The 27,373-nt window shown below is 41.5% G+C and overlaps 2 protein-coding genes and 1 non-coding gene across 12 annotated transcripts in view; 2 read left to right on the top strand and 1 right to left on the bottom strand.

Moving 5' to 3' along the window:
* The window catches only part of ATP6V1E1 (ATPase H+ transporting V1 subunit E1), a 31,540-nt gene extending 11,414 nt beyond the window's left edge, over nucleotides 1-20,126 (top strand). The window contains exons 5-9 of the mRNA XM_025930092.2: nucleotides 10,964-11,053; nucleotides 11,637-11,705; nucleotides 14,368-14,462; nucleotides 18,180-18,267; nucleotides 19,522-20,126. Of these exons, the coding sequence (XP_025785877.1) occupies nucleotides 10,964-11,053; nucleotides 11,637-11,705; nucleotides 14,368-14,462; nucleotides 18,180-18,267; nucleotides 19,522-19,584 (405 nt within the window). The 3' untranslated portion in view covers nucleotides 19,585-20,126. The remainder of the gene's footprint in view (nucleotides 1-10,963; nucleotides 11,054-11,636; nucleotides 11,706-14,367; nucleotides 14,463-18,179; nucleotides 18,268-19,521) is intronic.
* On the top strand, nucleotides 5,617-5,689 carry TRNAR-UCU (transfer RNA arginine (anticodon UCU)). Its single transcript has one exon. It is a non-coding gene; the product is annotated as a tRNA-Arg (tRNA).
* Nucleotides 20,127-21,087: 961 nt separating the features above from the next.
* Nucleotides 21,088-27,373, bottom strand: part of SLC25A18 (solute carrier family 25 member 18) — a 30,116-nt gene continuing 23,830 nt past the window's right edge. For 9 of the 10 annotated variants that reach the window (XM_086714502.1, XM_086714501.1, XM_086714503.1 and 6 more), the window contains 4 exons: nucleotides 23,930-24,095; nucleotides 22,957-23,111; nucleotides 22,294-22,369; nucleotides 21,088-21,861 (listed from right to left, as the gene is read on the bottom strand). In XM_086714502.1, coding sequence (XP_086570628.1) covers nucleotides 21,720-21,861; nucleotides 22,294-22,369; nucleotides 22,957-23,111; nucleotides 23,930-24,095 — 539 coding nt within the window. In that variant the 3' untranslated portion in view covers nucleotides 21,088-21,719. The remainder of the gene's footprint in view (nucleotides 21,862-22,293; nucleotides 22,370-22,956; nucleotides 23,112-23,929; nucleotides 24,096-27,373) is intronic. The other variant, XM_086714497.1, reaches the window with a different exon arrangement.

Raw genomic sequence — 27,373 nt, 5'->3', positions numbered from 1 at the left:
AGCTTGGTTGAGCATCTGACTTTTGGTTTTGGCTTCGGTAATGATCCCAGGGTTGTGGGATCGAGTCCTGAGTTGGGCTCTGTACTAAGTGTGGAGACTGGTTAAGATTCTCTCTCTCTCTCTCTCTCTCTCTCTCTCTCTCTCTCTCTCTGCCCTCTTCTGTCTTACACACGTACACTCTCTCTCTAAAATAAAAATAAAAATTTTAAATTTAAGGAATCAAATCCATAAGGCTTATACCAACAAATATCAGTCTCTTGGCCCAGTTGAAACAAACACAAGGTTCTTAGGCTCTCATAAGGATCGAATGCAAGAATGCATTTAAATACTCTAGCTTAACACTTGGCATATAGTATTTGTTTAAGAAGTGTTACTTCACTTTCCCCACCCCATCTCCTCCTGTGGTGACCCTTCTCTTAATTGGTCTGGATAGTTGAAATATTCTCCCAGCTGTTTGGTGCCAGTGCTCAGAAAGCCCTGAACTATTTAAGTTGCTACATCTTTGATATATGCCTGGAGTCAAAAATGACAACTGTGTCAGCTACTGTGTAGATGCTGTTATTTGTATAGTCAAGAGTTTAGAGACCTGTAACTTAAAATATCTCAGTAGCAGGCCTCAATATGAGTGCCAAGGGTCATAGCATGTATTGTTTTTTTAATTAAAAAAAAATTGTACTTTTATTTTTATTTATTTAGTTTTTATTTTTAAGTGATTTTTAAAAATTCACTTATTTTTGAGAGGGTGCGAGTGAGCAAGGGGCAGAGAGGGAGGGTGAGAGAGAATTCCACTCAGACTCCGCACTATTCGAAGTGGGCCTGGAGCTCATCTGATGCAGAGCTTGAACTCCCTGAGATCATGACCTGAGCCAAAGTCGGCTGCTTAACCGCCTAAGCCATCCAGGCACCCCATTAATATCTAAAATTTAGATTAATCATTTATTATCAAATCTTTGAATTCTTACCAGGTGCAAGCACGATTCTAATTACTAGAGATATAATAAAATTTAGCTCCTGCTTTTGTGGAATTTAATATCCTAGTATGCTATGTATGAGTTGTGGTTTTAAGTTGATTGATTTTTTTTTTTTTTTTTTTTTTTTTTTTGAGAGAGAGCTGGAGGGGCAGAGAGAAAGAATCCTGAGCAGGCTCCACACTATCACTGCAGAGCCCAACATGGGGTTCGAACTCACAAACCTTGAGATCATGACCTGAGCAAAAATCAAGAGTCTGATGCTTAAACAACTGAACCACCCAGGCACCCCCAAAATTTTATTTTTATTTTTATTTTATTTTATTTTAAATTTTTTTAATGTTTATTTATTTTTGAGACAGAGACAGAGTGCAAGTCGGGGAGGGGCAGAGAGAGAGGGAGACACAGAATCTGAAACAGGCTCCAGGCTCTGAGCTGTCAGCACAGAGCCCGATGCGGGGCTCGAACCCAGAGACCGCAAGATCATGACCTGAGCCGAAGTCGGACGCTCAACCTACTGAGCCACCCAGGCGCCCCCAAAATTTTATTTTTAAGTAATTTCTACACCCATTGTGAGATTCAAACCCATAGCCCTGAGATCAAGAGTTGCACACCGCACTGACTAAGCCAGCCAGGCGTCCTGAGAGGTTGGAACTTCTATATGGACAGCACACTGATTCCAGGTAGAGCTGAAGGAATGGATGAGATCACCAAGGTTGTGGATGTCGAATTATAGGGCCAAGTAAACAAACTGAGAAGCATCTTTTTTTTTTTTTTTTTTTTTTAATTAAGTAAGCTCTGCACTCAATGTGGGGCTTAAACTCATGACCCCAAGATCAAGAGTTGCATACTCTACCAACTGAGCTAGCCAGGTACCCCCAAGAAGCATCATATTTAATAGGCAGGAAGATAAGGGATTGCTAAGGAAACATGAAAAAAGCAGTGGTGTTGGAGAAGAATAAGAAGCTAAGGGAACAGAAAACTTGAACAAAATGAGAATCTAAAATAGCAGCTAATGCTTCTAAGAATCAGAGTAGGTAGAGCACAGATTTGGCATTCAAGGTGTCATTTCTGACTTTTGCCAGAGCACTTTCATTGGATTAATGAAGGCAGAAAGCCAGACTGTAATGGCCTGAAAAGTGTGTGGTGTAAGTAAGTGTGTGGTGAGGAACTGGAAGCATGTGCATGGCCTCCTAAGGAGCGGGGCTGTGGGAGCTGCTGGTGCATTGATCTCAGATACAAAGTTATAAGTATTCTATAGCATGCAACTTGAGCTCAGTGTACAGCTGAGCTTTTATTTTTTTAATTTATAGTGAGAATTTTGTGAAAATAAACATTTCTATAATTTTAGTTCTAAAGACATGTGTTTCCTTAGCCCTTTGCCAAGTCTAACTTCTTACCATCAAGTAATTTAGAGTTTAGCAAACACAGTAAGAGGCCTAGAGGGCTGAGGAAACAGAGCAGACAGGGTTACATATTCATCAAAGCATACATACCTGCTTTAAATGGATTTCGCTATTTGAAAACATTTTATTTCTAGTAGTTATTTTCTCTGATGTTTATCCTTTTTCCTTGCCTGCCCTGATGTTTAAGAGCACAAGCTTTGGAATTCCTGTGAGATTTGAATTTCTGTTTCCCGGTATCAGCTATTCAGTGGGCAAATTTTTTAAGCACTTTGAACCTTCTGTTTCCTATAAAACAGTCAGGTTTAAGAGGGCAGTTAGGTTAGAGGCAGTCAGGTTCAAGTGGGCAGATATGTCCTTCCAAAGTACTGATTATAAAATGTAAACTGACATGTGAACTGCAGTAATTTACACATCTCTCCTTGGAAAAGCTGCTTGGGGAGCCAGATGATAATCAGAAGGTTGGAATTTATTTATTTTTTAAATGTTTATTTATTTTGAGAGAGAGAGAATCCCAAGCAGGCTTCGTACTGTCAGCACAGAGCCTGATGTGGGGCTCCATCTCACAAACTGTGAGCCAATATCAAGAGTTGGACACTTAACCAACTGAGCCACCCAGGTGCCCCAGAAAGTTTGAATTTAGTATCAAAGAGTGTCACTAAGATATTAGTGGTTTGTACCATTGTTGATCATAATTTGCCTCTTTCACCTATGATGACATATCTTTTAAGTTATGGGAATACTCAAGGGACAGTATAATTTATGTCAGTCAGGTTTCAGCCTTCTTAGCTAGAGTTTGGGTTTATTCTGGCTTCCCTGCCTCCTTGATTGGAGTTTTAGATGGTGTTAAAAGTCCTCACTTAACCTATTTCCAGATTTTTCATAGTGGGCTACTTTTACAGATGGCTAGTATTGCTCTTTACAAGTCGTCTTTATTTAATTTTATTTCTCTTACAGCAAACCTATCTCCATACTCCACTCCTCTTTGCTTGACCATAGTTGATTGGTCAATTCCAGCCCAGAGAAAAATGCTTGAGGGATTCCACGATGAGGAGGGGCTACAGTTTCTTTCAGCCAAACATCTTACAGAGTGTATGCTTTAAATCCTTGTGCTCATAAGCTTCCTAGATTGTGTGAAGCCTTAAATGACTTCTTAACCAGACTGTTCGGATTGAAGTGATAATACTTCTCGGGGTTAGGTTGTTCTGATGGACACTTAAAATTAGAGGTTGAGGGGCGCCTGGGTGGCTCAGTCGGTTAAGCATCAGACTTCAGCTCAGGTCATGATCTCACAGTCTGTGAGTTCGAGCCCCACATCAGGCTCTGTGCTGACAGCTTAGAGCCTGGAGCCTGCTTCAGATGCTGTGTCTCCCTCTCTCTCTGCCCCTCCCCTGCTCATGTTCTGTCTCTCTCTGTCTCAAAAATAAATAAAAACATTAAAAATAAATTTAAAAATTAGAGGTTGATTTTTGAGCACCTCTTAATAGTTTCACTATGTTCACGTAGAAATTTTAATTCTAAAAAAAAAGAAGAAATTTTAATTGTTTTGTCAGGGTATCATATTCCACCCAGTTTCTTTAACCCCCCCACCAACCCCTCACAAATTGATCCACCTTTTTCTTTCTTTCTTTCTTTCTTTCTTTCTTTTTTTTTCTTTTTAAATCTATGCTCTTCCTCCTTTGAACTTAAAGAATGTTTTTTACATTACTGCTGTCATCATGTCTTTCAGTGTCTGGACTAACTCAAAATTATAACCCTGTCTTCAGACTCCAGGTCTTTGTGAGGAGATGGATTACTGTTTAAATATTTCTTGCTCTGAGGGTTTAGTCTGCTTTGTGTAGAATATATCTGAGATTGACTGTTGCTGTGGGGGAGATTTTGAGGGTTTACTTTCTCTTGAGCCCTCAGGGACTAGAAAAGTCATTTTTGTTGGTTATTTTATTTGGCTTTGTTTTTTGTTTTTGTTTTTATTTGATTTGTGGTTTCAGGAGAATTTAGTGATTCATCACTTACGTATAACATCCAGTGCTCATCACAAGTGCCCTCCTTAATACCCATCACCCACTTAACCCATCCTCCTGCCCACTTCCCTCCATCAGCCCTCAGTTTGTTCACTAAACTAAGAGTCTCTTATGGAGGGACTAGAAAAATCTTAAAAGCTAATCACACTCAGTGTATTAAAAGGGTAATAGTCTTACAGTTTCTTTAGTAGATTCCTTTATTAGTGGTTATCCATAGAAATACCTCTGTCAGATAAATGCTTTAAAGCAAAAGCTAGCTGATGTTCTGTAACAAATGGAAATAAAGCCAACCTGATACAACCACTGAGATAATACCACCATGGGGAAAATGTGAAAAAGAAAGTGACTATCGTCTAATAATTACATACTTAGAAGAAGGAAAAGGATTGTCCTTTTTGACATTTTGTTGTTAACTTTTTTTTTTTAAGATTTTATTTTTAATCTGTATACCCAATGTGGGGTTCAAACTCACAACCTTAGATCAAGAGTTGCATGTTCCACTGATTGAGTCAGCTGGGTGCCCTTGTTGTTAATTTAAATGTATTTGTTTTTCATCATTAAAACAAAATAGGGGGCACCTGGGTGGCTCAGTCAGTTAAGCGTCTGACTCTTGACTTCAGCTCGGGTCATGAGCTCATGGTTTGTGAGTTCAAGCCCCACACTGGGCTCTGCGCTGATAGTGCAAAACCTGCTTGGGATTCTCTCTCTCCCCCTTTCTCTGCTCCTCCCATGTACTCTCTCTCTCTCAAAATAAATTTTAAAAAATAAACTTAAAAAACAACAACAACAAAACAGCCAAAATGGGAGCTTACTGAATGGGAGAAGATATTTGCAAGTAATACATTCAATAAAGGGTAAATATACATAACAACAAAAATACATAACAACAACAAAAATACATAAACAACTTCTACACCTAAACACCACACCACCTCCCTGAAATAATCTGGTTAAAAAGTGGGTGGAGGACCTAAATAGACATTTTTAAAATGGTGTTCGATATCAGTAATCATCAGGGAAATGTAAATCAAAACCACAGTATCAGCTCATACCTTTCAGAACGGCTACTGTCAAAAAGATAAGAAATAAGTGGTGGCAAGGGTGTGGAGAAAAGGGAACCTTCATGCACTGTTGGAAGGAGTGTAAACTGGTGCAGCCATTCTAGAAAACAGTATGGAGGTTCCTCAAAAAATTAAAAATAGAAATACCATATGATCCAGGGATGCCTGGCTGGCTCAGTTGGTAGAGCATGTGACTTCTGATCTCAGTGTCATGAGTTCAAGCCCCATATCGGGTGTAGAGATGACCTTAAAAAATAATAAAAATATCTTTTTAAAAGGAGAAATACCATATGATCCAGTACTTCTCCTACAGGGTATTTACCCAAAGAAAATGGAAACACTAATCAAAAAGATATATGCAGCCCTACTATAGCATTATTTACAATAGCCAAGACAAATGTCCCAAATGTCCATTGATAGATGAATAGATAAAGAAGGGGGTGTATATACACAATGGAATATTAACCATAAAGAGAGAAATCTTAACTATTTGTGACAACGTAGATGGATAAAAGACTATTGTGCCAAGTGAAATGAGTCTGAGAAAGACAGGCACCATATGATTCTGCTTATATGTGGAATTTGAAAAACAAACAAGTGAACAGATACAGAGAACAAACTGGTGGTTGCTAGAAGGGAGGGTGTTGGGTGAGGTGAAGGGGATTAAGAGGTACAGATATAAGTCAAGTCATGGAGATGAAAAGTACAGCGTAGGAAATATAGTCAATAATGTAATGTCATATGGTAACAGATGGTGACTAACGGTGGTGAACACTGAGTAGTGGGTAGAATTGTCCAGTTACTAGGTAGCACACCTGAAAGGAATATAACATTGTATGTCAACTGTACTTCAGTAACAAAAAAAAGTACTTGGTTTTGCTTAGGTAAATTTAGCAAAACATGCCTGTTAACTTGTTTCAGGCTTCAAACTATACTATTTTGCTGTTACTTGGGCCCATCTCTCAATAGGGCCTTGTTGGGAAAGGACTCCTACTTTGGGTCATAAGCAGGGAAACAGTAAAAGAACTTTCTATCCTTTTCTGATTTATTAACGAACTAGAATCTTGCAAACTCCTCTGGGAATTTTAACTACTTTTTCAGTTTTGTGCAGAATGTAATAAGAGTGATTTTTTTTTCTTTTAGGGAAAAAAACTTAATTAGTATATTAAAACTGCATTTTAAGTTTAAAACAATTATAATACTCCTATCTTCCATTTAACAAGTGGTATAATCTAGTTAAAATATAATTATGCTGGGGTTCCTGGGTGGCTCAGGTGGTTGAGCATCTGATTCTTGGTTTTAGCTCAGGTCATGATCTCATATTTCAGGGGGTCGAGCCCCGCCTCCGGCTCTGTGCTGACAGAAGACTGCTTGGGATTCTTTCTCTCCCTCTCTACTCCTCCCCCATGTGTGCGAGCACGTTCTCTCTCTCTCTCTCTCTCTCTCTCAAATAAACTTAAAAAATATATATATGATAATTAATTAAAAGTGGGGGCACCTGGGTGGCTCAGTCAATTAACTGTCTGACTTCGGCTCAGGTCATGATCTCATGGTTTGTGAGTTCAAGCCCTGTATTGGGCACCAGGCTAGCAGTGTAGAGCCTGCTTGGGATTCTTTCTCTCTGCCCTTCCCCACTTGTGTTCTCTCTCTCTTTCTCTCTCTCTCAAAATTAATAATCTTTAAAAATATAAGTCGGGGGCGCCTGGGTGGCGCAGTCGGTTGAGCGTCCGACTTCAGCCAGGTCACGATCTCGCGGTCCGTGAGTTCGAGCCCCGCGTCGGGCTCTGGGCTGATGGCTCAGAGCCTGGAGCCTGTTTCTGATTCTGTGTCTCCCTCTCTCTCTGCCCCTCCCCCCTTCATGCTCTGTCTCTCTGTCCCAAAAATAAATAAACGTTAAAAATATAAGTCGGGCACCTGGGTGGTTCAGTCGGTTAAGCATCCAACTTTGGCTCAGGTCATGATCTCGCAATTCATGAGTTCAAGCCCTGTGTTGGGCTCTGTGCTGACAGCTCAGAGCCTGGAGCCTGCTTCAGATTCTGTGTCTTACTCTTTCTCTGTTCCTTTCCTGCTCACACTCTGTCTCTCTCAAAAATAAGCATTAACGGGGTGCCTGGGTGGCTCAGTCGGTTAAGCGTCCGACTTCGGCTCAGGTCACGATCTCGTGGTATGCGAGTTCAAGCCCCATGTCGGGCTCTGTGCTGACCGCTCAGAGCCTGGAGCCTGTTTCAGATTCTCTTTGACCCTCCCCCGTTCATGCTCTGTCTCTGTCTCAAAAATAAATGTTAAAAATAAATAAATAAACATTAAAATATGTGTATGTGTATATATATACGTATATATATACACATATACACATATGTATGTATGTGTATATACACATATGTATATGTGTATATATGTGTATATATACATGCATATACACATATGTATGTATGTGTATGCATACATATACATATACATATATACATATATACATATATACACACATACATATATACATATGTATATATGTGTATATATACACACATACACAGTTATAGATGAAAAGTATGAATCATTGACCAGTGAATGGCATTTGGTCATGTTTGGTTTGGGGACAGAGTATATATTGTAACATAGACTGAAATACAAGAATAGGTAAACTATATTCATGTTAAAAGTTTCTAAAGGAGACAAACTGCAGTCATCACTTGATGTTTGGAATCCTTGCATTTTGGATCAACCCATTTACATAATTTGGGGAGGAAAGCGCTCTAATAACAACATAAGAGCATTTGGGCAGCTTTATAACAAGCATTTCTTTGCAAATAACTCACTGTACGTGTGGTTAGTCTTTGTTTTCAGATAAACAGAAAGTCAGCTTGGATATACTACCACTGTATTTTTGTTTTCCCTTACTTATGGATGTTCTAGAGACATTAATCAGTATAAGGTCTTTTGTACAGATGTTGAATTCAGTGAAGATAATCTTAAGGTGTATAATAATATGTGAATTAGAATTTTTTTCAACTATTTTATTTGCTTTTGAAAAAGAAAAATTTTAAGTAGTTCGCATTATAAACTCTAATAACATGGATTCTCAGAACACCTTCATGAAATTTTTGGGGGTGTCCAGCCACAGATTAGAAATCTACAGTGAGGCACCTGAATGGCTTGAGCGTTCGACTTTGGTTCAGGTCATGATCTCATGGCTCGTGAGTTCGAGCCCCACGTCAGGCTCTGTGCTGACAGCTCAGAACCTGGAGCCTGCTTCAGATTCTGTGTCTCCTTCTTGCTATGCCCCTCCTCTGCTCACGCTCTGTCTCTCTCAAAAATAAACATTAAAAAAACAAAAAGAAGAAATCTACAGAAACCAATTTTGTACTGTATATTGACTAAAATGAAAAAAAATCTTCCACAGTAGTGCATGCTCGTATTGTTTAGTTTTTCATTTGTTAGTATGTTACAAACAGTCTTCATATGAAAGCATGTATGTGTTTGAACTTTGATTAGTTGTCTAATGTCAAAATTGACAGAAAATTGCTTGCAAAGTTAATCTGTACAGGTGAAGGGCCACCATTCTTCTTCTTAAAAAAAAATTTTTTTTTTAAACATTTATTCATTTTTGAGAGAGCACCAGCAGGGAAGGAACAGAAAGAGAGGGAGACACAGGATCTGAAGCAGGCTCCAGGCTCTGAGCTGTCAGCACAGAGCCCGACGCGGGAGGCTCGAGCCCATGAACTGTGAGCTCATGAGTCGAGCCAGTCTTCTGAGAAGACACCTAACCAACTGAGCCACCCAGGCTCATACCATGATACGATTGAAGTAGTGCTATTGAAGTCTTTGAATTTATTTTACTTTCTATTAAAAGCTTTTTTTTTTAATTGGCACTAAAGTGAATACTTCTGATTTTTTTTTTTTTTAATAAGTCTTGGTGTATTTGCACTTAGTGAATGTCAAATGATGAAAGAAACGTTTGCTTGAAATTAGATGTGTGATTTGAATGTCATACCAAATGCCCTCACCTAGGCGCCCATTGTGGAGCAAGAGCTCACTGCAGGTGTCCTGCATGGCAGTGGTTCTCAGAGGGGTGGGGATGAAGGGTGACTCTCAGAACAAAGGGCTTTTCAACATAGAGGGCCACTTCCTCCCCTCCACCCTCTCTCCCCAAACTCTGGTCTCTAGGTGAGCATGTGTCTCTCCTTCCTCCTTAAAACACCAAAAAACATAACTTTCCAAGGATTATACTAACGAGAATAGACTGTGTCGGAGAATTTAAGAGGCATTATCTCTGCCTTTTAAAAGACGAGACTCCTGGGGCGCCTGGGTGGCGCAGTCGGTTAAGCGTCCGACTTCAGCCAGGTCACGATCTCGCGGTCCGTGAGTTCGAGCCCCGCGTCGGGCTCTGGGCTGATGGCTCAGAGCCTGGAGCCTGTTTCCTATTCTGTGTCTCCCTCTCTCTCTGCCCCTCCCCTGTTCATGCTCTGTCTCTCTCTGTCCCAAAAATAAATAAACGTTGAAAAAAAAAAATTAAAAAAAAAAGACGAGACTCCGTTTTTTGCCAGTAAGCCAATAAATGCTTGTTACTTAATGAATGATTTCCAATGTGTTCTCTTTGTTATGTTTCCTAATAATCCCTTTTAATTTTTATTTTAGTTACTTTTATTATAGAAGTCAATGTTTATTATAGAAAATACAGGGGCACCTGGGTGGCTCAGTTAGTTAAGCATCCGACTCTTGGTTTCAGCTCAGGTCATGATCTCATGGTTTGTGAATTCAAGCCCCTCAATGGGCTCTGTATTGACAGTGTGGAGCCTGCTTAGGATTCTCTCTCTGTCCCTCTCTCTCTGCCCCTCCTCTGCTTTTTCTCTCTCTGTCTCTCAAAAATAAATAAATAAAAACTTAGAAAATACAAACTAGCATAAAGAACACTGAAACCATTGGTGGGTGAGGGGATGGGTTAAGTAGGTGATAGGAATTAAGGAGGGCACTGCTGATGAGCACCAGGTGTTATACGGACATGTTGAATCACTATATTGTACACCTGAAACTTATTATACTGTATGTTAACTAACTGGAATTTAAATAAACACTTAAAAAAGAAAATTGAAATCATTGATAACCTAGCCTCCCAGAGGTAAACATTGTTGACGCTTTGCTATCTATCCAGATATTATTTGTGTTTTTCCTAATAAAAAATATAATCCTATTGCACAATTGTCCTAATAGCTTGCTTTTAAAATCTTTACCATGTAGCTCTTTCTATGTTAGTTTTGTAGATTTCTGAATTGATTGATAATCTGGGCTATTCTGCTTGAGTGTGAACTCCCCAGGAGTTATGGATGATTCTTCATGCTTCCTTGTATTGACATATAGGACTTGGTATGACATCTGGTTTATCATCTGTCTTGGAATGTGTTTTGAATGAAAACAGTAATATAATGTGAAGCAATTGGGTGTGAGCCAGGACCATCCTCACGGTGGGTTCTGAGCTGATGACCCAGAAACTTATTCTTCTCTGCTCTTTGTAGGACCTACTAAATGAAGCAAAACAAAGACTCAGCAAAGTGGTAAAAGATACAACCAGGTACCAGGTGCTGCTGGATGGTCTGGTGCTCCAGGTAACTTTATAGGTTATCAATAAGATGTGTTAAGAGACCAGATCTGTTTTGTCATCTCAGCTTTCTTCCTTTCGCTCTTTTCCTTGTCTAATAGACAAATGCATGGGAGGACAGTAAAGTCTGGTGGTTAAGACTTCCAGACTTTACCACTCTTTTATGTAGTCTTACTAGTCCCTTAGAACTCAAGGGTCAAATATGCTTGCAACCTCCGGCCTTAAACTTCCTTAATTTGATTGCACCACTAAAATACTTGCTTTAAATTATGAGGCTCAGACCAGAGACAGTATGCATCTTAAATGTTTGCTGCTTGTTTGTGAATTCTTATTTTACTTACGTTAATTACAATAACATTTGGCCTCTGTCTAGTTGATGTAAGAGAAGATTCCCATATAAATTTTGTTTCTACCACTGGAGTGTTGGGTGTATTTATCTCGTTTGTGATATCAAAAGCTTTTTATCATGTTCTCATACTGTGTGTTCTGTCTTTTTCCAAATTACATGAAAGAATTATAAAAATATTTTGTTTGGTATTGGGTTTTATGAATTGCATTTCCTACTAATTGAATCTGATTGTGTTTTAAAGGGTTTGTACCAATTGTTGGAGCCGCGAATGATTGTTCGTTGCAGGAAACAGGATTTCCCTCTGGTAAAGGTAAAGAGCTTAAAGAAGACATCTATTTTTTTTTTTTTAATACATTGAAATGTTAGAGATTATATTGCTTGCTTTAAATAGATGACAGCTCAACCATGGAAATTAGGGATGTCTTAACACATTATGGACATTAAGTGTACCTAAGCCTCTTGATTTCTTTTCATAAAGAGGTCAAATTGCCCCATCTGAGTTAGTACCCTCTTCCCTTTCTGGGAACATTGTAGTACCATAATGTTCTGAAAGTTCAGCAATAAAAACAGTCCATACTGGATTGGAACAAAGATGGGCAGACAGTACCATCTAAAAGAGGCACACTACTCCCAGACTAGCAAAGTTTGGCTGTAACCCAGTGTATTCCTATACTTGAAGTAATAATGTGGGTACCAGAAAAAAAGGTTGGTCAGCAGTGAAAATATAGCTGCAGGCCCAGAGGCAAATACTAAGTTGTTCCTCCATGTCCTGTCCAACGGAGAATATGCCCCAGTGTGAGGGGTGACTGCTGGCACCATGGCAGGTACATACAGGCTGTAGCATTAGAAGGATGCTCTAGACCAAAGGACCTTGAATCAGAATGAGCTCTCCTAGCTCTGATTCTGTGTCATTGTGTTGCTCTTCAGATTAAAATTCTTTCATGTGGAGTGCTGGCTCAGTCAGAAGAGCATGTGACTCTTGATCTTGGGATTGTGAGTTCGAACCCCATGTTGGGTGTAGAGGTTACTTAAATAAAACTTTAAAAAAATAAAATATTTCCATGCAGTTTGCTTTCAGGAAAGGATTGAGTGCTTGATCCCTTAGCAAATATATTTATTTTGTTTGTTTTTTTGTTTTGTTTTGTTTTTGGGAGAGAGAGAAGTGGGGCTCACCCAAAACAGGGCTTGAGTTCACCAGATGTGGGGCTTCAAATCACAAACCACAAGATCATGACCTGAGCCAGAGTCCAAAGCTTAACCGACTGAGCCACCCAGCCTCCCCTAGCTAACATTTCCTTAGCAATTATATTTCTTATTGTAAATTAGTACACTTAATAGTACATAATATATTTGCATTCTTACTATAATTTGTTTCTCAAGCAACTTGTCTTCTAGGAAAGAAAAAGTGCCAGCTGGAGAACACAGGTGTTGATTCCTCTCACTCTCCACTATAAATTAATTAAGTGTGATTCTAGGGGCACCTGGGTGGCTCAGTCAGTAAGCGTCTGACTCTTGATTTTGGCTCAGGTCAAGATCCCAGGGTTGTGGGATTGAGCTCTGAGTCAGGTCCACGCTCAGCGTGTGGTTAATATAGTCTCTCTCTCTCTCTCTCTCTCTCTCTCTCTCTCTCTCTCTCTCTCTCTCTCTCTCTCTCTCTCTCTCTCTCTCTCTCTCTCCCCGCGCTTCCCTACCCCCCTGCTCGCACACTCACATGCTCTTTCTCTAAAATAAAAAAAATAAATTGTGATTCTAGTTTATAAATCATCCCAGTAACCTGAACTCATGTTTGTGCTGACAGCCTCATGTATGAACTTGTAAAACAGAAAGCTAGACATACTGGAGAGTTTGCCAGGGTGATAAGCATTCTATGGAGGCAGGTCTGAGCTTCCAACTAAAGTTCCTTTTAGAAAATGTTATTTACATGTCTACTCCCACAGAATATTATTTAGATAGGACTTTCCACTAATTACATTTTATCACCTTAATTGCAGTATAGCATTTTTTTCCTCCTGATGTGCTCATTTGTTTTTAAAATTATAAAATGTACTTGGTATAAAATTAGCATTCTAGCTGTACAGTGGCCTTAAGTACGTGTACACTGTTGTGCAGTCATCACCCCATCACCCCATCCCTCTCCAGAACATTTTCATTTTCCCAAACTGAAATTCTGTCCCCATTAAGCACTGACTCCCCATTCCCCTATCTGTAATCCCTGGTAGCCACCATTCTACTTTCTGTCTCTTTGAATTTGACTACACTGTGTACCTCTTACTGGTAGAATCATACAGTATTTGTCCTTTTGTGAGGTTTTCGAGGTTCGTCATGTGGTAGCATGTGTCAGAATTACCTCCCCCCCACCTCCCTTTTTTTTAATGTTTATTTGCTTTGAGAGAGGAGGGGAGGGAGAGCATGAGCAGGAGAGTGGCAGAGAGAAGGGGAGACAAAGAATCCCAAGCAGGCTCCACGCTGTCAGCGCAGAACCCAACTCAGGGCTGGAACTCCGGAACCATGAGATCATGATCTGAGCTGAAATCAAGAGTTGGACATTCAACCAACTGAGCCACCAGGGCACCCCAAATTTCCTTCCTTTTTAAGGCTGAATTATATGCATATATCTTTTGTTTATCCATGCATCTGTTAAACACTTGGGTTGTTTCTACCTACCTTTTGGCAATTGAATAATGCTGCTGTGAACGTGGTTGTATTAATACCTGTTCAAGTGTCTCCTTTCACTTTTGGATATATACTCAGAGATAGAATTGCTGGATCATATGGTAATTCAGAGTTTAATTTTTTTTTGAGGAACTGCCATACCATTTTCCACAGCAGCTGCATCATTTATGTTCCCACCAGCAGTGCATCTATTCTTTTACTGGATAAATAGGAATACCCTTGCTTGTATAGTTGGCTGATTTTTTTTTTGATACCTGTTGCTGAGTCTCTACTAAAACCTCTTGTTTTCTGTTTTTCAGGCTGCAGTGCAAAAAGCGATTCCTATGTACAAAATTGCCACCAAAAAAGATGTTGATGTCCAAATTGATCAGGAGGCCTATCTGCCTGAGGAAATGTAAGGAGTATTCTGCTTTTAACATCTAAGCTTCTTTCACTGTGAGAATGGCTTCTGTGCTGAGTCTTTTTTAAAGTTTTCTCCAAGGCACTCTTTACTAACAAGAATGGAGGTGTGGTGGTGTTCCACTTGTAATTATTGCTGTTTTTTTTTTTCCTGTCACTACTGTGTTGTTCCCTCTTGTTAAACAGCTGGACATACTCTAAACATCCTGCTTCCTATGGGCACTTAGTTTATTCTGCAGAGAGGTAGCACTAATTCTTTACCCAGAACTCAAAGCTGGGTCCACATCTCTGTATCAGATGCTAAGGAAGAGAATTGTTACCTCTAAGTTTCTTGGAAATAAGGAAAGTAATCCCATATAACAGTGACTACTGTATAGACGAATAGAACTTTCTAATAGTTAGGTTCCTTAGATATAGAATTGCAAATACCAGTGGTACTTCTGCTGTGAGGAAATGACAGGACATTTCTTCAGCATCCCTAATAAGCTTGGTGCAATTGGGATAGGCAACAGGAACTCCTGACAAGGTCAGCCAAGGTCATTTCCTTGATTGCATCTGTGTATCTGATGCTGCGTAGGCACACATTGACTAACATTGCAGAAAGTCCTTGAGACATGTGAACCTAGTCGAAAGAGCACCAGATGTAGGTTTGAGTCCCGACTCAGCATTTTGTTAGCTATGGGACCTGGATACTGATTGCCATCATTTGTAAAATAGGGCCAATGCTTTTAGCTTTTTTGTTTCATGAACTGAGGAAAAGAGATGAGATAGTACATGTGAAAATGCTTTATATACCAAGGTGTATAAGCTGGTGACAAAAGCTTCAGTATTGTCAGATTTAGGCTTGATTCTCCACTCTGCCACATACTAGCTAGGTACTCTTGGACTAGTTACTTAATTTCACGGAGACTTATTTCCTCACCTCTAAATTGGAATGAATTCTTGCCTCACAGAATTCTTGGAAGCTTAAATGAGATAATGTCCATACAGCACTTAATGCAATCCTGGCACATGCAATATACATAGTTATTCAACTGCAGATGATCATTGTTATGGAGATTAAGCAGACAGGACATAAGACACTTGGTTCAGAGTCTGGTAAATAATGGGTTTCAGTCCTGAAACCTTTGGGGGCCAGATGTTTTTTTTTTCAACGTTTATTTATTTTTGGGACAGAGAGAGACAGAGCATGAACGGGGGAGGGGCAGAGAGAGAGGGAGACACAGAATCGGAAACAGGCTCCAGGCTCTGAGCCATCAGCCCAGAGCCCGACGCGGGGCTCGAACTCACGGACCGCGAGATCGTGACCTGGCTGAAGTCGGTCGCTTAACCGACTGCGCCACCCAGGCGCCCCGGGGGCCAGATGTTTTGAATATGCGTTTAGAAAAGCAATAAAGTGCATATGCTACACATTACATAATATCTCCAACAGGGTCTGAGGCATCACACCTGTGATCAAATACATTAATATTTCTGAATGGGAAACTAGGAATATTCACACTACAAGGGGTAAATCCATAAAGATTCACTAAGTCATTAGCTGCCAAGTACTAGAGATCAGTTCAGCTTGTGGAGACACACAAATTAGACTTCTGTTCTGACAGCTTTTTGAATTTCAGAAATGTAGATAAGGAACTGCAGACTTACTCTAGTGCTAATTTGAAGTAGCATTTTAAATATTGTTGTTTTATTCAATCAGTTCATTCTATTGAATCTCTTTAAACCTGTTTTCCTGTTTGTAAAATGGTGAGGATACCTAGACACTGGTGGGGTTGCTGTGAAGACAGAAGTTGTGGGCAGCCCTCGGCTTTCCATTCTATGAGTGCCTGGCACACAGTCGATATTCTCAGACAGTGGTGGTCTTCCTCCTTACTCCCTCTGTGAGGACAAAATATTCTCTCACAGACATTGGGGTCAGGATTTCGGCAAAGAACCAACCATGTCCTTATGAAGGATATAGTCTGTTTAGAGAAACCAAAGGTAGATTAAACAAAGAAATGCCAGGGGGAGGGAGGACAGAGTAAGAAAATAATATTAACGTAATAGTCCATTAAAATTTTTCAAAGAAAATTTGCAAAACCTTTTCCCAGGCTTTGTCATATAGCTTGCTCATTTAATAAAATTATTTCATAAAACTCTAATGTAGTAAAAGAATGTCATTCCTGGGGAGCTCCTTTTAAGAGTTGGCCTATTATATGCCTTAAGCCTCTAAGTGCTAGAAACTTTAGAAATGACAGAAGTGAGGTGTGGCTTGGGGCACCTGGCTGGCTTAGTCAAAGGAGCGTGTGACTCTTGATCCTTGGGTTTGTGGGTTCGAGCCCCATGTTGGAGAGATTACTAAACAAGAGTAAACAAAAATTGGGGCACCTGGGTGGCTCAGTCAGTTAAGCGTCAGACTCTTGATTTTGGCTCAGATCATGATCTCACAGTCATGAGATGGAGCCCCTTATACCCAGTGTGGAGGCTGCTTGAGATTCTCTCTCTCTGCCCCTCCCCTGCTCATACTCCCTCAGTCTCTCTCTCAGTAAATAAATAAACTTAAAAAAAAAAGATTACTAAACAAAAATAAACACAAAGCAAGAAGAAGAAATGAGTTGTGTCTAGAGGCAGACCTTTTTTTTTTCTTTGAGAAAGAGTGCACTTGCGTAGGTGGGGAAAGGGTGGAGGGAGGGAGGGGGGGAGAGAGAGAGAGAGAGAGAAAATCTTAGGCAGACTCCACACTCAGCACAGAGCCCAACTCGGAGCTCAGTCTCACAACCATGAGATTACGTGAGCTCAGTCTCACAACCATGAGATTACGTGAGACCTGATCCAAAATCAAGAGTTGGATGTTTAATGGACTGAGCCACTCAGGTGCCTCTAGAGGCAGGACTTTCTTTCTTTCTTTGTTTTTTTAATTTTTAAATTTTTTTTAATGTTTGTTTATTTTTGAGAGACAGAGTGTGGGTGGGGGAGAGGCAGAGAGAGAGGGAGACACAGAATCTGAAGCAGGCTCCAGGCTCTGAGCTGTTATCACAGAGCCCGACACAGGACTTGAACCCACAAACCGTGAGATGCCCTAAGCTGAATTTGGGTGCTCAATTGACTGAGCCACTCAGGCGCCCCTAGAGGCAGAATTTTCTAAGGGCAAGTTTGGCACAATATTGCTGTTGTACCTTTAATCTGATATACAGTGCAGTTATGAATATTGCTTTATCAGTACTTGCTGGTAATTAGCAGGATTGGGCATTTAAGAAATATTCAGATGAGGACTCCATTGATATGCAAAATGGGACCAAATCCTCCCCCTTTCCATTTTGTTGAGGAGAGCTGGTTGTTAGAATTAAGTTAGGTGCTTTTGGGATGAGCACTGGGTGTTGTATGGAAACCAATTTGACAATAAATTTCATATATAAATAAAAAAAAATAAATAAATAAAATAAAATATTGCCAACAAAAAAAAAAAAAAGAATTAAGTTAGGTGCTAAGCATAAAATCAGATTGGCACATAGCAGTCACTTGGTAAGTGACAGTTATTATCACCATCCATACCTTAAATCCTCAGAGGCTTTTTGAATTACTTTTAAGCTTATTGCTTATGTTTATTGGTCCCTTATAGTATTTAGACGCTCCATACACCAAAACAGCTTTCTTCCAAGGGAAGAAAGTAAATGTACCATGTGTCTGTCTTCCTCAAATCTATAAAAATTGTTATTTCCTGTGTTCTTTGTAGAGCTGGTGGAGTTGAGATCTATAATGGAGATCGTAAAATAAAAGTTTCCAATACCCTAGAAAGCCGGCTGGATCTCATAGCCCAGCAGGTGAGTGTGGGAATACTTCTTATTAGTTGGTCTGTTGTTACTTTGAAGTGGTACAGAGAACATATGTCCATTCCCTGGTATTTGGGGTTTGTCACTCTTTCCACATTTTGTGGCATTTTCTTGAATGGGCAGTGGGCACTTAGTGGCATTTACTGAGGTGATACCATTTACGTGAGAGTGGATTTAGGGTTGAATGAAGGTTTATTTAGGATTCTAATGTAAACATTTTACTACATGTAGAGGTGCTGAGCAGAGTCCTTTTCTCCAGTAATAATGGTGGGATCTAAAGTAAATATTGTTTAAAGGAATTCCCATAGGGCTGCTGGCTCTCCAGATGTTTCCAGGTTTGCACAAATGAGCTCTAGGAAACAAGCCAGGGAAATCCAGTTATCTCAAAATGTGGGGCCTCTTTCAGCGGTGGTAGTCTGCTGCTGTGGCTGCTAACTTGTCTTACAGTGAAAGCACTTTGACCTAGAGTATCATCTGCTGGTAACTTACACCGTAAAGCTGTGTTTCCCATTAGAGTAGCCACTACCCACATATGAATAAATTAAAATTAAGTAGAATTAAAAAATGAGTCCCATGGTTGCACTGACCATATTTCAAATGCACAGTAACAACCAAATGTGGCTAGTGGCCTCTGTCGGACAGCATAGCCTTAGAAGTTTGAACTTACATCCTAAGGATTTTTCAGTTGCCGTACGAATGAGTGCCTCATTACAAACTGGCATTATGTGTGTTCTGCTTGGCACATAGTAGGCACTAGTAACTGTTGAAAGAAACATAGCTGATCCAGAGTATTGTTAAGGGATCATCTCTTCTCCCTACATCACAGAGTAACAGAAGCCTTAAGCCATACGGGCATGCGCCTGGCTCAATCGGTAGTGTGGGACTCTTGGTCTCGGGGTTGTGTGTTCGAGCCCCACATTGGATGTAGAGATTACTTTAAAAAAAAAAAAAAAAAAAGATGCCTTAAACGATAATGGCTTTAGTTATAGTTTTTTTTCTTCATCCCCTTAAGCAGTCAGTCATAACCACAAATTTGCGATTGGTTAAGTTTCTCGCCAAGGATTCTGTTAATAGTTTTTTGGATAAGTAAGGACAGATTGGTCCTTACACAAAGCACGTAGCTTTGTGATTTCTTTCCCAGCCACGTAAGGGTCAGTGACTCTCCACTTGCAGTTAAGATGTGCAGTTCTTTCCATATTTTCCAGTTGACAACACTTCCCTATTAAAGAACTTATTTCTTCACAGATGATGCCAGAAGTTCGGGGAGCCTTATTTGGTGCAAATGCCAACAGGAAGTTTCTGGACTAAGCCTTTGGGAGAGGTGGAGTTGATTCACTGCTCTCTGGCTGTGATGTGGAAGTTTCTAATATTTGAAGAAACAAGATATCTGTGTGGCTTCCTTTTCCCTGTTCTAATATTCTGTATTTATCAGTGGATACTCTTCTGTAGCTAATGCCTATGGCCTAATTGTTAACAATGAGAGCAAGTTCCACTTAATGTAATCAGGAAACCTCCTTCTAGCTACTCTAAAAGTAGCACAGCTTTCATTTGCTTCTGTAGCATGAAGGTGAGGGTATCAGATGGTGGTTATGGGAGCTTCACCAAGTCTTTGCTCTTCCTCTGATTTCAGTTCTCCAGTCTAGAGGGTGACGTGTATAGTGTTCTCTGATATTAAATCTCTGCTTTTAGGCTTAAAATGCATGGTGGGGGGTGGGGGCACGCATTCCTTCCAGCAGTAGTAGCTTCACTGTTAACCTGTTTGGGCCTAGAAGTGTTCCTCATCTGTAAATGTGATTTAAAATCTAAGCCATGAATATGTTTTATTTATTAAAACAAAAGGTTTACATGGATTTCACTGTGTTTTATTATGCAGGGTTCTACAAGTTTGTCGTTTGAGAGGGTCCAGTTCTTCCTGAGGTATCTAGATAAGCAGCATTTTCCTAATCCCCATAGCATTTGCTGGTCAACAGCTGTCACTACTTGAAACCATTAACCCTCTGTGTCCTCTGGCACTTCCTGCTCACTTTTACCAGGCCCTTATCCAGAGGTGTTCCTTGTAGCCCCTTAGGATCTTTCACACACACCACACGCACAGGTGTTCAATATTACCTGTCCTCCAGAGGGTTTGACAGCTTTATTGAGGAAATAGTTTTATTAGCTTTGGCAGAGTCAGAAAAGAAAAGCATCTAGGGGCTTATTGGAGGAGAAGGGTTACTGTGTGTTAGGCCTAAACCCTTTCACAAAGGGCCTTTTCTTCCTCTCCTTGTTCTTTATTTTTTTCTCAGATGACGACTAATAACTGCCCAAGATCTTACCGGTAGGCAGAGTTGCAATCTAACTCGGGTCTGTCTCTGCAGCCAGACTCCAATGTGGGCTTCTCTAGAGAGAATGAGGCTACTGAGGCTGGCCGTTTTTTCATTAACATAAGTGAGATTAGATGGGGACTAATGTAAATACCAATTCTCGGAACAGGCATTTTTTACCTAAGACTTGAGCCTGCATGCTGATAGCATTTCTCTGTGGCAGCCCTCTGGCGAAGGCACTGGTGCATGGGAACTGTCACAGTGGATCCCATTCCTCAAGGTGATGCAGTTAGGAAATGATGGGGTCAAGACTTCAAACCCAGTGTAACTGAAAGATAAAGTATCCCCATGGCTGTCCTCTGACCTCATGAGTGGTGATTTGAAGGGTATGTGCTAAAGACCTGCCTCAGAGCTCATTTTCATGCATTTTGGTTCTGGGATGGATGGGGAAAGGTGGAGGGAAAACAATCCATTGCAGCGGGTCTACTGCTCCCACTAATTACAAGACGAGAGTTTAATCAGTTTTATTTAAAACCATGTTCCATGGACATTGTTCTGTGAGAGTCTGTGTGGTGCAGGACAGCCGCCCTGACAGCCCAGGCCGCTCATCGGCCTAATCTCTCAGCTGCTTGGTTTTGAACAAGGTGCTGACTTTGAGGGCTTTCATGGTCCCCTTGAACTTCTGATCCTCCTTTTCCCCCAAATCAGTGCTAGAACTAACCATAAGTTATTTAACTCAGAAATAACACTGAATCTTCAAACTGACTCAAGTGTATGGAGTTTGAGTGTGAACTAGAAACGTAAAATGGAGAAACAACCCCTCTGTCTTACTATGTGTTAGGGTCCCGCAGTTAATACACCCCAAGCACATACTATGTTTGCTGTTGAAAAGTAGGTGCTTAAGGGCTTCTGAAGCTCCCTGGTAGCTATAACCCCGCCAAAAAACAGATGTGGATATCACGAAGGGAGAATGGGACCATACCCAGCTTGCTTATTGGGATAAGAGTGTGTCTTCTGAGAGTGAGGTAGCACTACAGGTTAGAGGACAGAGTATGACATGGGGGGCGTCTCGCTCATCCCTCTCTAAGTAGAATATGCTAGAGAGCTGGCAGCAAGTAAAGGGACTTGAGCTCCAGCTCTCTACTCGAAACACTTTAAGATCCGCTCTCCAATACCAATGAAGTAGACCCCTTGGGCAATCCCAAAGAGAGGGGCTATGACCAGGGCCCGGCAGCCTGCTCCCTTCATGAGGGCGGATGGTCCCTCCTGAATCCAGATTTTCCTGCAGAGAGAGAAGAGCCCTGTGAGCTGATTGACAGGAGTGCACTGCAGACGGTGTGAAGTATCCGCTCTCCTCCAACATGTGCACATCTCTCCACGGAAGGTAGATGTCATTTTTCACAGCAATAGCACCTCCCGGGCCTGTGGGAGCCTTGCCCCACCCATCATGTGTGTGCAGTCTGGTTACTAAGCAGCCGGGCTGAGCCCTGGGAAAATGGTTCAACCTGTCTTTCTGGGAGAAAGATGCTGCAGGGATGCAAGGAGAAAAAAGCTCCCTCTACATCCTGTTTCTGTTGAGAGGTGAGGGGAAGGAGCAGATCTCAAAGAAATCCAGAGCTCAGCGTAGTGCGGTGATAAACTGTTGCCCTAGGTGGGGTGTAGGTAGACATGGACGCAGCCTGTGAGGGCCTGTGAGGGGCGACAGGGCTCTCACCTGGCGCAGTCGGTGATCCCACTGTAGCTGTCCTCACCCAGGCCTTTTTTGAGGGTTTGGATTCGAGTTTTCAAAACTAAATCAAGCAAAAGTTAAAATAAGTAATGAACGTCTTGCTTTTGGCATCCTATCCTCCACACGAAGTGGTTTCCTAGCAGAGCCAGTGTAGAGAAAACGGAATCCTGAGGCCAGCTCTGCCATTGTGTGATCTGGAATAGAAGATCTTCCTGGAGGAATTAGAAATGACATAGTTTCTGTAGGAAAAGTGTGAGGGTCCACCTGCCTGTTGGAGCAGCCGAGTATAGCCCTGAGGATAGGAGAAGCCTGTTCTTCCCATACTGCTTAACTCCTGCCTTTAGCCTTTTAGATTTTAACTGCCCCCACCTCGAGGAACAAAAAACTAATGAAATCAGCACCTAGGAGGTGAAGGGATTTGTCGGTGATAAGAAATAGAGCAATGGTCTCACTGTTGCCACTTTATCTGGAAAGACTCTTGGTGAGTTTCTGCCAGTGACCACAGGTTGTGACCCAAGAGGGGTTTCAGGTTGGAACTGTTTCATTTCTGTCCTGAAAGTGGAAGATTCCTATTTATCCTATAGACAACTATACAGCTATCTAATTTGTAAAGCAACCCTTGAAGACCCTCATCTCTGATGCACTTACCGTCCAGAGGTGTTACTGTGACAGCAGCTATGGAACCCGCAACACAGCCTGACATAAAGGAATGAGCAAAGGAGGCCTTCCCGGTACGCTCGTTGAACCCAAGGTTGTTAAGGTTGGCAAACAGTGGGAAGTAGATGATGGAGAAGGGAATGTCTCTGCAGGAGAGCAAGAGAAAACACTGAGCTACCTGCTGCTTCCGGGGCTCCCACCCAAGGTCATGCGGTACGCCTTTCCAAGAGCTGTAGAGCCCAGCAGATGGTCAAAGACAAGCCCACAGTTACCTGTTCCCTCTCTGGCACTCTGTGATAATGCAGGGTGTAAGGGAGACGATGGAAGAGAGACGATGGGTTTGTCTCCCCACCCGCAGCCATTCTGTGAGGAGCCAGCAGCGGGTGCAGAGACTGGCAGTGCGTTCAGTGAGAAAGGGTGACAGGCTATGTTAGAGTTAATGAGTTGAGCAAGTGTCTGGTGAAGGGCTATCCAAGCTAAGTGTTGAGGGGATGGGGTAGGCAGGAGGGTGAAGTTCATTTATCTATTAGGTAATAGATCTCCTAATGAGATCTGATGCAAGGAAACTATCCCCTGGCCTGGGACACTTCAGACCAACTTTAAGGATTTTGGCCAAGTAGCAAAGTAAAATGAGGGATCTGTGCACTCATTTGCTTATAAATGACCCAAAGTCCTTTGTACACAGGGCATTCTTAGGTGCCTTTGGACCACAGAACACCCAATACTCATGTGGGCCTGGTTACTGGAGCAGGGGCCTCAAACTAGTCTTCCAGGTTATACCCATCCTCTGCAATTCTGCCCAATTCTGGACAAAATAGGAAGCATCAAGATAGTTTGCTTTCTGGGGCTTAAATGTTCTAGGAAGAATGCAGACAGATTGGAGCAGCAGTGCCTCTGGCCCTCTGGCCCCTCTTCCTGTTCACTGGGACCCTTCTGTGTTCCAAGCTCAGGAAGAAAGTCTCACCTGAGGAGAGTGGCGCCCAGACCCTTATAGAGACCAGACAGGCCCCGGGTGCGAAGTAGTTCCCAGGCAATAAGGGTGGCAGACGGGCGCTTGTGGGTGGGAGCCGAGCGGGTAGTGTAGGACCTGGAGGAGGAAGGCGCTGAGGCCGAGCCCTGACGATGAACTGCTGAAAGGGAGAGGACAGACACTGTCACAAGCCAGGCCCCAGCAGGTATTGCAAAACACTCACAGGAGTGTACCCCCCACTTCCTACCCCTGGGACACCTTGGGGGCAAGGCTGACATCCTGATAGAATTCTGAGGCTTGTCCTAATTTTTATTTAAGTTTTGTTTTTTAATTTGAAAGAGAGTGAAAAGGGCAGAGACAAAGAATCTCAAGCAGGCTCCACACTCAGTGTGGAGTCCGATGCAGGGCTCGATTGCACCACCCTGGGATGATGGCCTGAACTGAAATCAAGAGTCTGCCACAAAACTGCCTGAGCCACCCAGGCACCCCAAAGATTTTTATTTTTAAGTATTTCTATACCTAACGTGGGGCTTGAAATCACAACCCCGAGATCAAGAGTTACACACTCCACCGACTTTGCCAGCCAGGAGCCCTGGATTGTCCTAATTTAAAAAAAAACAAATGTTTATTTATTTTGAGAGAGAGAGAGCATGCGAGCGGGGAAGGGCAGAGGGAAAGAGAGAGGAAGAGTGAATCTCAAGCAGGCTCCACACTGTCAGTACAGAACCTGATGTGGGGCTCCATCCCCCAAACCTCGAGATCATGACCTGAGTTGACACCAAGAGTCCAATGCTCAACCAATTGAGCCACCCAGGCGCCCCTGTCCTAATTTTAGAACATTAGTTTTTGGCTCCAAGGAAATCTTCCTAAGATGGTTATTATCTAATTTGTTGTCCCTACTGTACAAGGTGCTTGGTAAGAACACAGCCACAGCCTGCCCAGCTCCCTTCATAGGAAGCTATAGCAGCACCTGCCCCTACCTGCCAGGTCCTTATCCTCCTGTTAAAACTTGCTTTTGGTCTGGCTGCCATTTCTAAACCATCTCTGAGCTATTTACAGAGATCCTATTGGTACTTTGGGACATTGGAGTCCCATATGCCTTCTACCTAATGTGTAAAGCAGCAAATTCTTTTTGTCCAAACGCTTTCTCCTTCAGACTTCCAGAGGTGCCTCCTTGATCCAGTATTCCAAAATTAAGTGAACGTGGTCTTTATACCCTTTACCATTTGATAGAATTTGATTCTTCATTTTAGTTGAATAATTCGGAGCCTGCAATTTGATGAGTTAAACATCTAATAAATAGAATGGAATTTTTTTCTCCTGAGCATTTCAAGTACAAGCATTTCATATGTGGGTGAGTCTCCTTAATGACCACAGGGTTCAACACACTGAAATTGTGTATTTGTTTTCTTCTCCCTGAGAAGCTTTGTCTAGATTTTAGGTCCTTGCTAAAAAGAAGTTATTTCATATCCCAATTTCGTTTGATACCTAGCAGGGCAACATTTCATATTAAGAAAGCTAGTTGCCACACATTTTCTTGTGGTAGCAATCTAGGTGCAGGCCTCAAACAATTAGCTTTAAGAAGGTAGTTAATCAGAGGCACCTGGGTGGCTCCATCAGTTAGGCATCTGATTCTTGGTTTCCACCCAGGTCATGATCTCACAGTTTGTAGGTTCAGGCCCCACCTTGGGCTCCATGCTGACAGTATGGAGCCTGCTTGGGATTCTCTCTCTGCTGCTTCCTTTCTCTCTCTCTCTCTCTCTCTCTCTCAAAAATAAATTTATTAAAAGAAAAGGTAATTTATCAATGGACATTATTTTCCCCACTGTCTGCTTTAGATAGGTACATAATTCATCCATTCATTCATAGCCTTTCACTTTTTATGTGTTTTAGGAATACTGAAAACTCTCATCTGAGTTAAAAAAAAGAAATCTTCCAGAGCTTTTACTCTTTGTAGATCAAAACACTCTTTCCAGTGCCCAAACTTTATTTTTGCTGCAGTGTTATGTGCTTCAGGCTAGTCTGATCCAACCCAGAAAGCCAGTTGATTCTAGCACACACGTGCATACTTGGTTTGAGGAGGGGAAGGACACCCACATTCATTGACGACCTTCCCAGGTGCCATGTTAGGCACGTCACACATTGACTCATTTAATTCAGGCATTGTGGTTTCCCTCTGAGGAGAAGCCCTCTGCTCCACCCCTGGGGCTGGCCTCCCTTCTACCAGATAGCTAATGCTTGTTCTTAATGTATGCCTTGGTACCTACACCACTCTATATTTTTGAAAGGATCAGGATTTAGGAAAATTCTCTTCCAGAGAAAACAAAAATAATAGAAATGGTTCTCTTGTCCCTTGTTATGCCTTCCCACTAACAGCCAGCTTCTGTAGCATAATAGAATGTCTATTGAGAGAAATACTTGTGATCAGGATGTTGACACTTCTTAAAATCTTTAGAAAATCAAGCCTAAATGTCATGGTGATATGATAGAGGTATGAGGGAATTTTCTGTCCCTCTGAGTCAAGTTTCTCATTTCTGCTATTTTTTCTGAACTGGAAGTGTTGAAATCTAGAATAGATGGTTACTATTAAGACCATCTGACCGGCACATGAAAAGATGTTCAGCGTCACTCCTTATCAGGGAAATACAAATCAAAACCACACTCAGGTATCACCTCACACCAGTCTGAGTGGCCAAAATGAACAAATCAGGAGACTATAGATGCTGGAGAGGATGTGGAGAAACGGGAACCCTCTTGCACTGTTGGTGGGAATGCAAATTGGTGCAGCCGCTCTGGAAAGCAGTGTGGAGGTTCCTCAGAAAATTAAAAATAGACCTACCCTATGACCCAGCAATAGCACTGCTAGGAATTTATCCAAGGGATACAGGAGTACTGATGCATAGGGGCACTTGTACCCCAATGTTCATAGCAGCACTCACAACAATAGCCAAATTATGGAAAGAGCCTAAATGTCCATCAACTGATGAATGGATAAATTGTGGTTTATATACACAATGGAATACTACGTGGCAATGAGGAAAAAATGACATATGGCCTTTTGTAGCAACGTGGATGGAACTGGAGAGTGTGATGCTAAGTGAAATAAGCCATACAGAGAAAGATACCATATGGTTTCACTCTTATGTGGATCCTGAGAAACTTAACAGGAACCCATGGGGGAGGGGGAAGAAAAAAGAAAAAAAAAAAAAAAAGAGGTTAGAGTGGGAGAGAGCCAAAGCATAAGAGACTGTTGAGAACTGAGAGCAAACTGAGGGTTGATGGGGGGTGGGAGGGAGGAGAGGGTGGGTGATGGGTATTGAGGAGGGCACCTTTTGGGATGAGCACTGGGTGTTGTATGGAAACCAATTTGACAATAAATTTCATATATTAAAAAAAAATAATAATAATAAATAAATAAATAAGTAAAAAATAAATAAA

Source organism: Puma concolor, chromosome B4 (genome assembly GCF_028749965.1).
Source record: "Puma concolor isolate L17-30 chromosome B4, mPumCon1.1.hap2, whole genome shotgun sequence".
Lineage (NCBI taxonomy): Eukaryota > Metazoa > Chordata > Mammalia > Carnivora > Felidae > Puma > Puma concolor.
The sequence above is the reverse complement of the archived record's forward strand: the minus strand, read 5'-3'. Positions and strand labels throughout refer to the sequence as shown.